We start from the raw sequence: 12550 nt of genomic DNA on the forward strand, positions 1-12550 counted from the left end.
GTGAATGTGGTGTGTGAAAGGGAAGGGATGCCAGGAGGACGAAGATGAATCAGACACCCATCCTATTCTTAAGAAGTCATCCTAAAGAACAGGGTGGAAACTGCTACATGCCAAGGCAGCCATGCAGATAACCCGTATTTGGGAATTTCACAAGATTATTTCCATCCAGGGCTGTGTCTCATGAGTGCTTCCTGGAAGAGGTGGCATTTGGGCAGAGACTTTATAGGAATAATCAGGCTTTGGACAGACAAGGGGAAAGCTCTGTGGCTGAGAGCTCATCAGCTCAGAGCAAGCCTGGAAGGAGAATAAGGTTTCATGGGAGAATTATGGCTGAAGGCCAACGAGGGCGCCGGGGCGCTGGAGGGAGTTTCGCGGACATGAGCTGGGGCCCCGCAAGCTGTTGGCCTCCTCCTCAAGGGCTGGGAGGGGAAAAAAAGCTCCCAAGGCATTATGGTGAAGGACATCACACCACAGGACATTATGGGAAGGATAGGTCTGTAAATTTCTCCTTTAGCTCTTTTTTTCCCTTCCTTCAGCTAACTGCCGTCTTTATTTCTGCAGATATTACGTTAAGGAAACCAAGGGCCATATACCCTAGTCGCAAAGGTAACACAGCTCATCAGTAAGTGCCAGCGTCCGTCTAGAGTACAAATCCACTCATTCCATAGTAGTAGCGAGGCAGTCCGCTGCGTGCCCACGCTCCGAGAGCCACCGCTCCGGGACACCCGACGGGGGGCCCCCTCCACGCGCTGGCTCTGCGCGGTGGGGGCGGGCGGCACAGGGAATAGAAAAAGCCATCCTGCAATCCCCAGCCGAAGTCGGGCCGCCTAGCCAATCGGAGTGCGGGCAGTTCTCTCTAGTTTACAGTTGTAGGTTCTTTCCAGTGCGCTGGGGCCAGGTCTGCATGCGGCCGGTGATTGGACAAAATGAGAACCTCTAAGCCTATCAAAGATCACCACGTGGGCGGGACTCCAGAAGCCGGTCTGGCTTGGAGCGGCGGGCTCTGGGTCCCCCAGACCGGCGCGGATCTGCGGCCGCCTGCTGGGGGCGGGCGGAGGCGGAGCTCGGCGCCGCAGCATGCAATCGGGACCGCCTGCGTGCCGGGCCAGGTGGAGGCCGGGCGCCGGGGCCCAGGTCGCCCGGAGCCGGCCGGCTGCCTTCGAGCCGAGTCAGCGTCATCGCCGAACCTAAGTGAGGGGGCGCGGGGAAGGCCACGGAGGGCGCCGGGGCGCTGGAGGGAGCTTCGCGGACGCGAGCTGGGGCCCCGCTCGCCATGGGGGAGGTGGAGATCTCGGCCCGGGCCTACGTGAAGATGTGCCTGCACGCCGCCCGGTACCCGCACGCCGCGGTCAACGGGCTGTTGCTGGCGCCGGTGCCGCGGTCGGAAGACTGCCTGTGCCTCACCGACTGTGTGCCCCTGTTCCACAGCCACCTGGCCCTGTCCGTCATGCTGGAGGTCGCCCTCAACCAGGTGCCGCCGCTGGACGCCCACCGACCACCGCGATCCCCTAACACCCCTAGCCCAAGCCCATCCCCGGTCACTTGGCAGCAGTGCGCACCCACAGGGCGGGCGGCACGGTTTCGTTACTGATGGCCCTTTCCCACGGCAGGTGGATGTGTGGGGCGAGCAGGCCGGGCTGGTAGTGGCTGGGTACTACCATGCCAATGCAGCTCTGGACGACCAGAGGTGAGTGGGTAGCCAGAGGGCTGAGGGTTATGGGGGGGGGTGGTCAAGAGAACCTCTCTTGGTCATTCTTTCCATCTTTCCTTCATCAAACGCTTAGGAGCAGAGACTGTCCACCAGACACCAGGCTGAATACTGGAGTGAGGAAAGATCAAGAAATATAGAGGAGCTCCCTGGAGGTGGGGAGGATAATTGTGTATTGATAGGAACAGGCTGACACCTGCTTTAACTGAGGTGCCCTCCAAGTGCGAAAGAACAGAGGAAGCCCAACCAGCAACTTTAAAAAAGGAAATTTCTTTTTATGTGTATAGAAAAAGTTTTCTACCTACATATTAACGTTTCTGGATCAAATTATATATACTGTTTTGTAATTTGCTTTTCTCTCCTCATTTAATATCTGACATCTGGGCTGGCCTGATGGCGGAGTGGGTTAAGTTCAGCATGCTCTGCTTCAGAGGCCTGGGGTTCACGGCTGGATCCTGGGTGTGGACCTATACCACTCCTCCGCAGCCATGCTGAGGTGGCCACCCACATACAAAATAGAAGAGGATTGGCACAGATGTTAGCTCAGGGCGAATCTCCCTCAAGCAAAAAGAGAAAGATTGGCAACAGATGTCAGCTCAGGGCAAATCTTCCTCAGAAAAAAAAAAAAAAAAAAACCTGACATCTTTCCATCTCTACAGCAGAAGATCTACCTTACCTAGCTATATAGTATGACTATAGATATACCATGACTTATTTAATGCCTTAAACACTGAGGTTGTTTCCAATTTTTTGTTATTACAGACACTGTCCTATTTTTACAGTAAATTCTTTACAAGTGGAATTTCTGGGTCAGCATATGTATAGTATACAGTTTAAATTTGGATGGTTATGCCAAATTACCCTCCCAAAAGGCCACCTTTGATTTCCACTCTCACCAGCAGTGTCTGAGCACCTGTTTCTCACAGCAGTCAAGCATCAAGCTGTTGTGCATGAATCATCAAGCAGGCCTGATGCCCCCAGGCCAGCTCCAAGGAAAGGCCATCACTGTGCCCAGTCTCTGAGACCTGGGAGGCCCAGCTCAGATGGATGGGGTTGCCCACAGTCAGCTCCTCACTCCTCTGATCTTCCCTCTACACAGCCCTGGGCCCCTGGCCTTGAAAATCGCTGGGCGGATTGCAGAATTCTTCCCTGATGCTGTACTCATTATGGTGAGGCTTGGGTTTCAGGGTGGGGAGTTGGAGAGAAAGTAGGAAGGGGGATCCTTGAAACCTTCAGCTGCCCTTCCTTGTCCACATAGTTGGATAATCAGAAACTGGTGCCTCAGCCTCATGTGCCCCCAGTCATCGTCCTGGAGAACCACGGTCTCCGCTGGGTCCCCAAGGACAAGAACTTGTGAGTGCCCCACTCCCTCCAGCTCTTCTTGGAAGCCCATAGCGCCTGGGCCTCCTCTGTCCTTGGTCCTGCCCCAAGGGTCCTTCTCTAGACCCTATCCTCTGCCAAATATCTGGCCCCACTGCCTGCTGAGTTTGACCTCCACAGGGGTTATTATTTCAGAGTGATGTGGAGGGACTGGGAAGAGTCACGGCAGATGGTGGGAGCACTCCTGGATGGCCGGGCCTACCAGCACCTTGTGGACTTTGACTGCCACCTTGACGACATCCGGCAGGACTGGACCAACCAGCAGCTCAACACCCAAATCACCCAGTGGGTTGGTCCCACCAATGGAAATACCTGAACCAGGGCCGGGGCGTGGGAGGGTCAGGATCCAATAAAGAGACTTGGGCTGATGGGCAACGGTATGATGATATTTATTGTGCCTGGGAGGCAAGGTGAGGGAGAAACCTCCACAGGCGGAAGGTGGGGGAAAGTCTGGAGTTCCCTGTAAAAGACAGGAAGGTCGCTGCTGGAGCCATCACGAAATGAGAGGAGGCTCTCAATAGATCATTCCCTTTGTTTCTCCCCTGGGCTTCTTGAGCTTCTCGAAGTTCTTCAGGATGATGTCATATAACACAGCCTACAGGGCCAGGGAGGAGTGGGGGTCAGCCGCAGGCCCTCAGTGGCTCTGTGCCCCATCTCTAGCCTTGTGAGAGGCCGAGCTTTGTCACCCTTCACCCCCAGCCTGCAGGGTCAGGGAGTGGGTGGCCTGGGGAAGCTGCCTCTGCCCACCCCTGCCCTCGCCTCCTCACATAAGCATTGCGGATCTCCATGACCATCAGCCGGATGTCCCGGTACTCTGCCTCATCCAGCTCGTGCACCAGCTGCCGATAATCACCCTGCGGGAGACTCGGGTCAAGCCTGACTTCAAATGTGTCCTTCCCCCCATGCACCCTGACCTGGGCCTCACCTACCACATGGGGCTGCTTGGCTGCTTTCGCCACGGCATCGCCTCGCTCAGAGAAATACCTGTGGGAAGCAGAAGGGTGCAGAGTGGAGAAGGAGGAGGGAGCCCAGGCCTCTGTCCAAGCCAGAGGCAGAGTGTGCATGCGGGTGCAGGTGGGCAGTCACTCACTTGGAAATTTGCGTGTGGAAGCCTTCCAGCTTGGTGTGAAGGGCGGTCATCAGCTCAAACACCTTCTCCTGGGGAAAGAAGGCAAGGGGGAAAGTGGAAAGCAGCATGGACTAGAGATAAGGAGGCAGAGGAGGGGGTCACTGCTCTCACCTGGACAGCCACTCCAAAATTGTTCCCATCCTCTATCCGAGGGATCTGCAGCTGCAACCAAGTGGTGACCTGGGAGGAGGGAATGGCATCAAAGCCACATCAGCCGCCAACCCAATTCCCAGGTTCCTCTGCCTCCCTGCCCACAGTGGGTGGAGGTACGCCAGGACCATCCTGAGCCCAAGGGCCTGGAATTCTGGCTTCACTTGCTGTGCCCTCTCCTGCTAAGACCTACCAGGTGCCATGCCCTAACTGGCAGAGACTAAGGAGGACAAAGGGTTTGGCCTGAAGCCTGGAGGTGGAAGTGGGAGGGCTCACCAGGTTGAGCTGCTCAATGACATCCTTGATCTCAGGCTTTAGGCGCTGCAGGAGAACCACAATCTTCTCATTGCAGTTCACTGGGCCACAGGGAGGACCTAGGGAGTGGGCAATGGGTCAGTCACATGGCTGGGACTGTTTGAGGGGCAGGGAAGAGGAATCCTTAGGGAGGAGCTCCTGGGTGGTGAGACTCAAGTCCCTTCCCACCATAGTGATACCTTTGTCTTCATCGTCCCCTTTCTTCTTTTCATTCTTGTCTTCCTTCTGCAGGGGGAGAGGGGCTCTTGGGAGTCAGGCTTAAGGCTGATTTCCCCACTGTTGGGGCCCTCCTCCCAGCTCTTCCCGGCTTGCCTCCTGCTGTTTCTTCCGCTCCTCCTTCTCTTTCTCCTTGACTGGATCAGGCACTGGGATGTCCAAGGGAGCCTTCAGATTGCTCAGGTTGGCTTCATTGAGAGCTGGCTCCTGGTGCAGGGTGGGAGGAGGGCTGGAGGCAAGAGCATCCCACTCACCTCCTAACTTCATGGCCTCCCAGACTATCCCCTTGGCCCCTACTCTCTAGCTCCCCGCCCGGCCCCAGTACCTTTAAAAATGCATCCAACTCAGAAATCTTCTTGGGGAAATAGCTCCCGAGCAGGTTCTCCGTCTGTGTGTGAGGTGGGGGTGGGGGAGGATAGGGGTCAGAATCGAATGCCCTTCCTAGGAAGGAAGCAAGCCAGGAAAGGCTAGCAGTGGGAGGTGGTAGAGGTGGGGTCTGATGGGGCACGTCTTACCTTGGAACACAGGTCTTCACGGAACACATCCACCTGTGGGACACACGCAGCCCTTTAGACACCTGGCTTTATGGCCAGTTCATTTGAGGGCTGTTCCATTAGGGTTGTGTAGGGCCTGACCTGGGGACGGGTGGAGTGGATCCCCGTGGGGCTGGATTTCGGGGATGAGGACATTCCTGGGGAAGGGCAAGTGGTTCAAGTGAGAAGAGATCCCTCGGGTCTCCTGGGCTGTGTGAGGAGGGGCGTAGGAGAGTCTCTACGACTGGGGCAGGGATGGAGTGCCCTGTGGAGTGGGCCCCGGGGCCCTCCCGTGGGAAGGGCCACGAGGTGGCAGGGCAGGTCCCGCACCCCGTCTGCGTGTGGGCCGGGCCCTGGGCCAGCGGACTTCCCCTGCACGCCAGCTCTCCGCTTCACCTCGCCCCGCTTCACCTCGGCCGCCTCGCCTCCCCCGGCAGGCGGACCTCGCCGGCCTCCCCGGGGCTCAGGTGCTCCGGCCACCGAGGCTCACGTGGCCTCGGATGAGCGACCCCGACTCGAGTAGGGGGCTGGGGGGGCGGGTCGCGGATGCCTCCAGCCTTTCGGGGCCACGCCTCCCTAATGGGCCCGCCCTCGACCCCGCAGCGCTCACCTTGGCTTGGGCTTCGGGCTGGACCCTGAGCGTGGCCATGGCCGGGGCGAGGGGTCTGGCGCCGCGCGGAGCGGAGCGGGCACGGGGAAGGGAAAGCGAAAGCAGCGCTAGCCCTCCGCACCGCCTTCCTGGGTAGGGGGAGTGGAGGTGCTGCAGGAGGCGGGGACAGGCGGAGAGAGAAGAGGCGCAAAGGGGCCGCCCAGCCGGGGCTCCCCCTAGAGCCCGAGAGGCGCGTTTTCGCCGACCTGCCCGCCTCCCCCTGCCCATTCCCCGCCCCGCTCTCGAAGCCCCACCTCCCCCTCACACCTCCCCCTTCCAGCCTCTCTACTGCCTCCGCCCATCCGGCCTCCCCCTCTCTCGCCTTCCTTCCATCCTGGCCTCCCCACACTCCGCTTCCCGCCTCCCCGCCTCCCGTCGCCCTGCCTCCTGTCTCCCCACGGGCTCTCTTCTTCCCCTGCTCAGCCTGGGACGGCGATAAGCCTTATCTGGCGCTCTTCCATCTTTCCTCAGAGATGGAGCAAGACCTGGCTGCCCTTCCCTAGCCCTGCCAGCGTGGACCTTTGGCTCCAGGGCATCGTCTGGCCCATGCAGTGACATTCAGACGCTGGCACCACCCCTCCCAGGCCCCAGTCAGCTCTCTCCTGACCCTTGTTGTGGACTCCACTCCTCTATAACCCACTCCACACAGCGCGTGATCATGCCTTTCTCTTGCTTAAAACTTTTTCAGCTTCTTGTTGACCTTAGAATGAAATCTAAAGGGCTTTCCCTGCCGTGTAAGGCCTGTAAGGCCTGCCTGACAGCTGGTCCCCTTCAACTTCACTTTCCACTGCTTTCTCCTTTATTACACTTGCAAATACCGGGGCTTTCCGTTTGTTTCTTAAACCTGTCATTGCTAGTTCATTCCAGCCTCAGGGCCTTTGCCCTTGCTGATCTCTTTGCCTGACACACCCTTCCCCTGCCTCCTGTTGTCATTCGGTTCTCAGGGCAAATATCACCTCTTCAGAGAGACCTCTCTCCATCATCCTTTATAAAGGACCTCCCCCCAAGTCTCTGTATTACAAAGCAGCCTGTGTAGTACCTTCAGAGCACTTCTCTCTCTGGTATTAGCCAGTTTATTTTTTGAGAAGAGTGTGGTTTAGACCAGAGGTTGGAAACTTTTTCTGTAAAAGGCCGGATAGGAAATATTTTAGGCTTTGTGGCCCATATGGTGTCTGTAGCAGCTATTCAACTCTGCCATTGCAGCAGGCAAACAGCTATACCTAAATGAACTAGCGTGGCTAGGTTCCAATAAAACTTTATTTATGGACACTGAAATTTGAATTTCATGTAGTTTTCATGTGTCATGAAATATCGTTCTTAGATTTTTTCAATCATTAAAAACATAAATTTTTTTATACAGGTCATACAAAAAGTGGCCACAGGAGGGCTGTAGTTTGCTGGTCGCTGGTTTAGAGCACAGACAAGGGACCCATATCGCCTGGGTTTATAATCCTGGCTCTGATATTCACTAGCTGTGAAAACGTTACTTAAGCTCTGTGGCTCAGTTTTTACGACTGTACAATGGAAACACTACCAAACCTACCTCACAGTGTTGTTGTTGTGAGGGCTAAATGTATTAATTTATATGAAGAGCTTAGACACTTAGAACAGTGCTTGGCACATAGTGAGCACAATAATGGTGTTTGCTATTATTTGTGAGTTTATTATCTGCCTCCCACATTAAGCCATAAGCCTCCAAATAGGAGAAACCTTGTCTTTCTTATTCACAAGGCATGGAACTATGCTTGACTCAATAAACATCTGTTAAATAAATGACACACTTGGACCCTCTATGGGGAAGACAGGGTAGGAAGGGTCCCTGAGTAGGGTGCCCAGATAGACAGGCCCCTGAGGAAGGCGGACTCAGTGGAGGAGGCAGGAAGAATGAATCAAGCAGGCTAGAGATGGAGCACCTGCTCAGCTGGAATGCTGCCCCGACCTAAGGGCACTGTTACCTGCCCTGGCAGTGCTGTTCTGAGCATCAGAGCCCCAGATAGCTTGAAGTGTGCGAGGACTAGGAGGCTGAAAGGGCAGCAGAGGGGATGGAAATCCAGCATAAGGAAGGACATTCAAGTCGATGACAGCAAGGAATAGCTGAGGAGCCCCAGCGACCACCAGACTCTTCTTACCCTTCCCACCCTTTCCAAGTTCCCCCAGCCAAATGATGAGAGGAGCCAGAGCCAGGCCTGATGTGCTTTTATTTCTTTCAGTTGTGCTTGCGGCTGGGGTGGGGGCGAGGGAAGAGCCCGTGGCCCGGGCTCCCTGGAGACCAGGGCTGATGATACCAGCTGCCGTAGGTGAGGTACCAGGCAAAGGTGCCCACGGCGGCACCCACCACCTTGTGAGTGTACTGGTGGAAGTAGATGACAGTACAGAGCAGCAAGAAGTTCCAGAGGCCCAGCAGCAGCACGTTGAGCAGGAAGACCAGGCGCAGGGGTGCGCCGGCTGGCAGCCCGTGGGCCAGGTACTTGGCGAACACGGCTGCTTCCTCGGCCATGAGCAGGCAGCAGAAGGTGAGCAGGAAGGTGTGGGAGGAGACCGTGTAGCCCCGCCACTGGTGGCCGGCCGCCAGGCAGCTGCGCCGGTCAGGCAGCTCATGGAGCAGCAGGCCCTGGGGCAGAGGCTCGAAGCAGGAGCCTGTCAGGTCCTCAATGAGCAGGAAGGCCCTGCCGGCCCCCCGCCACACAGCTGCCCCCACCACCAGCCGGCTCAGGTGCCGGGCAGTCACTGTCACACGCCTTGTAGCCAGGAACACCACCAGCAACACGAAGCCCCCCAGGAAGGTGCATGTCCAGCCCCAGGCTGAATTCACAAACTTTCTGTGGGCAGAGAAGAGGAGAAGCTGCTGAGACCCCTCAGCCCCTTCTCCATACCCTGATCTGCGTTCCCATCACAGGTCTGTCCCGAGTCCTACATATCATCACTTGTTCTCTGTTTCCGGTGCCATCTTACCCTGCCCCCCCATCCACTTAAACTTTGCAATCTCCTTAGGGGCCCATTCAGCCTTCTAGTGTCCATATTTCCTCTTCAGCCCTACTCCTGCCTTCCCCTGTACCCCAACGATTGTTCCCCTCCCCCTCCTCCGACCTTTACCTCAACCTCCTAGCCTATTTTTAGTGTCTGGACTGGCAGGAGGACAGAAGCCTGCGGGAGGGAGCTGGGATCCCAGAGCGCAGGGAGCCGGTGCCCACGGCCTTGAATGGACTCACATGTTGAAGAAGTTGCCGTGGCTGGCGAAGATAGTCCGAGGGTTGACATGGAACTGCAGAAGGGGCCCAAAGATGACCACTGCTGCCAACCAGGCGTGGTAGAGGCGCCGCAAGCAGGGGCTGCCCAGGAGGCGAGCAGCTTGTTCACTTCCAAAGTACAGCAAAGCAGAGGCCACCCAGAGCAGCACCTGGACCAGGCAGCCCAGCACTGCCCGGATTCGGGCCCTGGTCCCCGGCCCTGCCCCCACCACCGGCCCCCGCTCCATGTTCCCTCCCCTCCCCACTAACCGCTTGCTCTGCTGGGCAGCTGAGGAGGGGCTGATGGGGCCCCCCCTGGACAAGGACAGGCAGTGACAGGTGTGGCAGACACAGGGCAGAGCCCTGTTGGCAGCTGGCAGGCGGGGGAGAGGGGCGGGGGGCAGTAAGGGGCCAGGGTGGAGGGCTGCCACGTCAGCAGGGTCCTAGCCTCGGGTATGTGTCCTGACAGCAGCCTGTGTCCTTTCCTGTTAGTCCTGTGTCCCCTTGACCCTCTAGGTCTGTGTCCCCAGCTTCATGTTTCAGGGCCAAGCCTGCTGTTCAAGGCTGTCTTTGTCCACAGCCTGCTTGGATCTCCCTCTCTGTTTGGTCAAAGTCACCCCCACTGCACCTCAACTTTACCATGTGTTTGCTTCACAAGGAAATCAGGGGTCATGAAGATAAAACTAACTAAACCGTGGAAGTCATTAAAAAAAATCTGTGTCTGCCTCATCATTAGTGTGGTCTAGCCCATCTCCTGAGTTCTGAGCCCAAGAGCCCACCACTGCAGGATGCAGCAAGATGGCTGTGCATGGCACTGTGTCCAACTCAGGCCTGGGAGGCCTATCAGCAGCGGTATCCGTTTTAGTGCACTGTGACCTCAGGGACTTGGCCCAGCCCCAGCTCCTGTCTGGTCTGAGGGGCTAGTTTGGCCCCAGGGCTGCTGTGTAAACCAAGGTGGTTGCGCAATGCACAAGACATCTGATCTAAAGGGTGACCATTCTTTGGTATGTTTATCATGATCGCCGACAGATGAAATTCAAGTGTCCTGAGAGAGGTGTACTGTATGAGATGGTGGTGGCCGAGGCTGGACTCTCAGAGCCCCAAAGATCAGGTTTACTCCCAGGGGGCGGAGGAAAATCCCCAGCCTGGGGTCCACGGAAACCTTAGGTTGTGTCCTCCAACCAATTACCCTGGGTCTCAGCCACACAAAAGACTTGGCCTTCCAGCCTGATCGCTGGGGCTGGAGCCACAGGGAGGAGAGCAACCCACCCAAGGGAAGTCCCTGCTAGTCAGTTACTGTTTTGAGATCCCTTTTTGTCTTCCTTCCCCATATCCTCAAAACTGGTGGGGGGATTTCAGGGCACAATGGAGGTCCAGGAAGTAGTGAAAGGAATGAACAAGCAAGGACACCTGGGTTCTGGGCCCAACTGTGTGACTTTCGGAAAATCAACTTACCCTCCCTGGTCCTCAGTGGCCTCATGTGCTAACTGATCAAGACGGATTAACCCATCAGGTTCCTTCCAGATCCTAAAGCCCAACCCTCGGCATAGATCCTGGTCATGGACCCCTCCGCATGAAGACCTACAGAACCCCTCAAACATTTTTAAGTTGACAAAAAATTTTTCATTGTAATTTTAAATAGTTGCAAAGGTCATGATTTCCAGTGTATTGTATATACTGACATTTCAAAAATAAATCTATTTATATACTCATTTAAATATATCCAATGGAATCTAAACACTACAGTGACTATATACCTATTACCCATTTAAAAGACACGTGACAAGGGCCAGCCCGGTGGCCTAGTGGTCAAGTGCACACGCTCCACTTCAGCGGCGGCCCAGGGTTGGCAGGTTTGGATCCCGGGCGCGCACTGACGCACCGCTTGTCAAGCCACGCTGTGGTGGCATCCCATATAAAGTAGAGGAAGATGGGCATGGATGTTAGCTCAATGCCAATCTTCCTCAGCAAAAAGAGGAGGGCTGGCATTGATGTTACCTCAGGGCTAATCTTCCTCACACACACACAAAAAAATTAAAAAACATGTGACAAGATCTTAATGGTCAAAAATTATATTTCCATTCTACTTCCCCCACAGAATTTACCCTATATTTTTATGCCTGAAAGTCTTTTATCGATCACACTTCTCTGCAAAAAAGAAAAGTATATAATTTGAATTTTTAAACATTTCCTGTGATCATAAGGCCCTAAAAGTTAAAAAAATTTTTTATAGGTTGAATTTTCATAATATTGTAAGTAGTACAAAATGTATTAGTACAACAAACATTTCACACATTTTGATAATAATAAACTAAAATTGTATTGGAAACACATCTCTTAATGAGACGAATGGATGATCCTTGGGGCCTGGATTAAATGAGGCTTTGAGGATACTAATAACTTTAATTTGCCTCTAGCTCTGGTGCCCTGGAGGTAATGTAGTTTTGGGTGAGACGGGTGGCATCTCTGGGGTGAAGCGGCAGAGGGGAATGGAAAGGGCTGGGGGGAAAGGAGACCTGGCATGACAGTTTCACACCAGGCAGACCAACTGGAGGACAGAGAACACATGGAGGCAGAGCATCTGGACAATTTCTTCTTTTACTCTGTTTTGCTGTGAAGTAGGCACCCCCTTTACCCCCTGCTATGTCTTTGAGAACCCCTAGAGGTATGTATCCTGGTTTGAAAACTGCCTTAGAGAGAATGAGGTGTCCTGGGAAAAGATGGCTCCGAGGCAGATGTGCAGCCCGGCTCCCCTACTGACTACACCATTGGTCTGCTCTGGGTGCGCTGCCTGACCTCTGCACACCTGCATTCCCTCACCTGGACAAAGGGTAGCGGTGAGGGTGGAGGAGGTCCTGAGCATGAAGTGCCCAGACGGGGCCTGGCGTCAGTGCCCACAGGTTCTCTCTGGCTCTGGGCTACTTCTTCTGGTAGACTGGACCAGCACCACAGCCAGCCCGTGGGCAGAGCTGATGCTGGTGTCCCAGGCTCTAATATAAAATATGCTGATTTCCTGCCACCTTGATGTCTACTTGCTGGGACGTTTCTGAGGTTGACAAGGGACTACCTATTGCAAATTGCAGTTAACAAATGATTTTGGTGTTTCCCCTTATCTTGGGGCATCAAAAGGATGTTTTCTCCCACAGAGGAGCATATCTGAAGGCTTTGTTCAAACTATTTTCTTGAGGTGAGAGGATAAAAGACCTAAGAAAGGAAACAAGAGAACGAGGCAGAGACAGACAC

General features: G+C 55.0%; 3 protein-coding genes across 6 annotated transcripts; 1 reads left to right on the forward strand and 2 right to left on the reverse strand.

Moving 5' to 3' along the window:
- The first annotated feature begins 4 nt into the window (after positions 1-4).
- EMC9 (ER membrane protein complex subunit 9) lies at positions 5-3683 on the forward strand. Of its 4 annotated transcripts, none has more exons than XM_058540880.1 (5): positions 5-1191; positions 1429-1687; positions 2808-2877; positions 2967-3061; positions 3224-3683. In XM_058540880.1, the coding sequence occupies exons 1-5, from the start codon at positions 927-929 to the stop codon at positions 3402-3404; spliced, it is 870 nt and encodes a 289-aa protein (XP_058396863.1). In that variant the 5' UTR covers positions 5-926; the 3' UTR covers positions 3405-3683. The 4 variants fall into 4 exon arrangements, with proteins under 4 accessions (XP_058396863.1, XP_058396866.1, XP_058396865.1 ...); XM_058540881.1 differs by lacking the exon at positions 5-1191 and having other exon boundaries at positions 1198-1471; positions 1611-1687; XM_058540883.1 differs by lacking the exons at positions 2967-3061; positions 3224-3683 and adding an exon at positions 1785-1863 and having other exon boundaries at positions 2808-2869.
- Positions 3462-6240, reverse strand: PSME1 (proteasome activator subunit 1). Its single transcript, XM_058540884.1, has 11 exons — positions 6042-6240; positions 5414-5446; positions 5224-5286; positions 4995-5105; positions 4862-4907; positions 4644-4741; positions 4329-4397; positions 4179-4246; positions 4018-4072; positions 3856-3942; positions 3462-3683 (listed from the first exon to the last, which is right to left on the reverse strand). Exons 1-11 carry the CDS (start codon positions 6078-6080, stop codon positions 3603-3605), a joined length of 750 nt encoding a protein of 249 aa, XP_058396867.1. The 5' UTR covers positions 6081-6240; the 3' UTR covers positions 3462-3602.
- Positions 6241-8267: 2027 nt separating this feature from the next.
- FITM1 (fat storage inducing transmembrane protein 1) lies at positions 8268-9555 on the reverse strand. Its single transcript, XM_058540372.1, has 2 exons — positions 9290-9555; positions 8268-8899 (listed from the first exon to the last, which is right to left on the reverse strand). Exons 1-2 carry the CDS (start codon positions 9553-9555, stop codon positions 8287-8289), a joined length of 879 nt encoding a protein of 292 aa, XP_058396355.1. The 3' UTR covers positions 8268-8286.
- Positions 9556-12550: the final 2995 nt, after the last annotated feature.

This window comes from Diceros bicornis, chromosome 5 (genome assembly GCF_020826845.1).
Source record: "Diceros bicornis minor isolate mBicDic1 chromosome 5, mDicBic1.mat.cur, whole genome shotgun sequence".
Taxonomy (NCBI): Eukaryota; Metazoa; Chordata; class Mammalia; order Perissodactyla; family Rhinocerotidae; genus Diceros; species Diceros bicornis.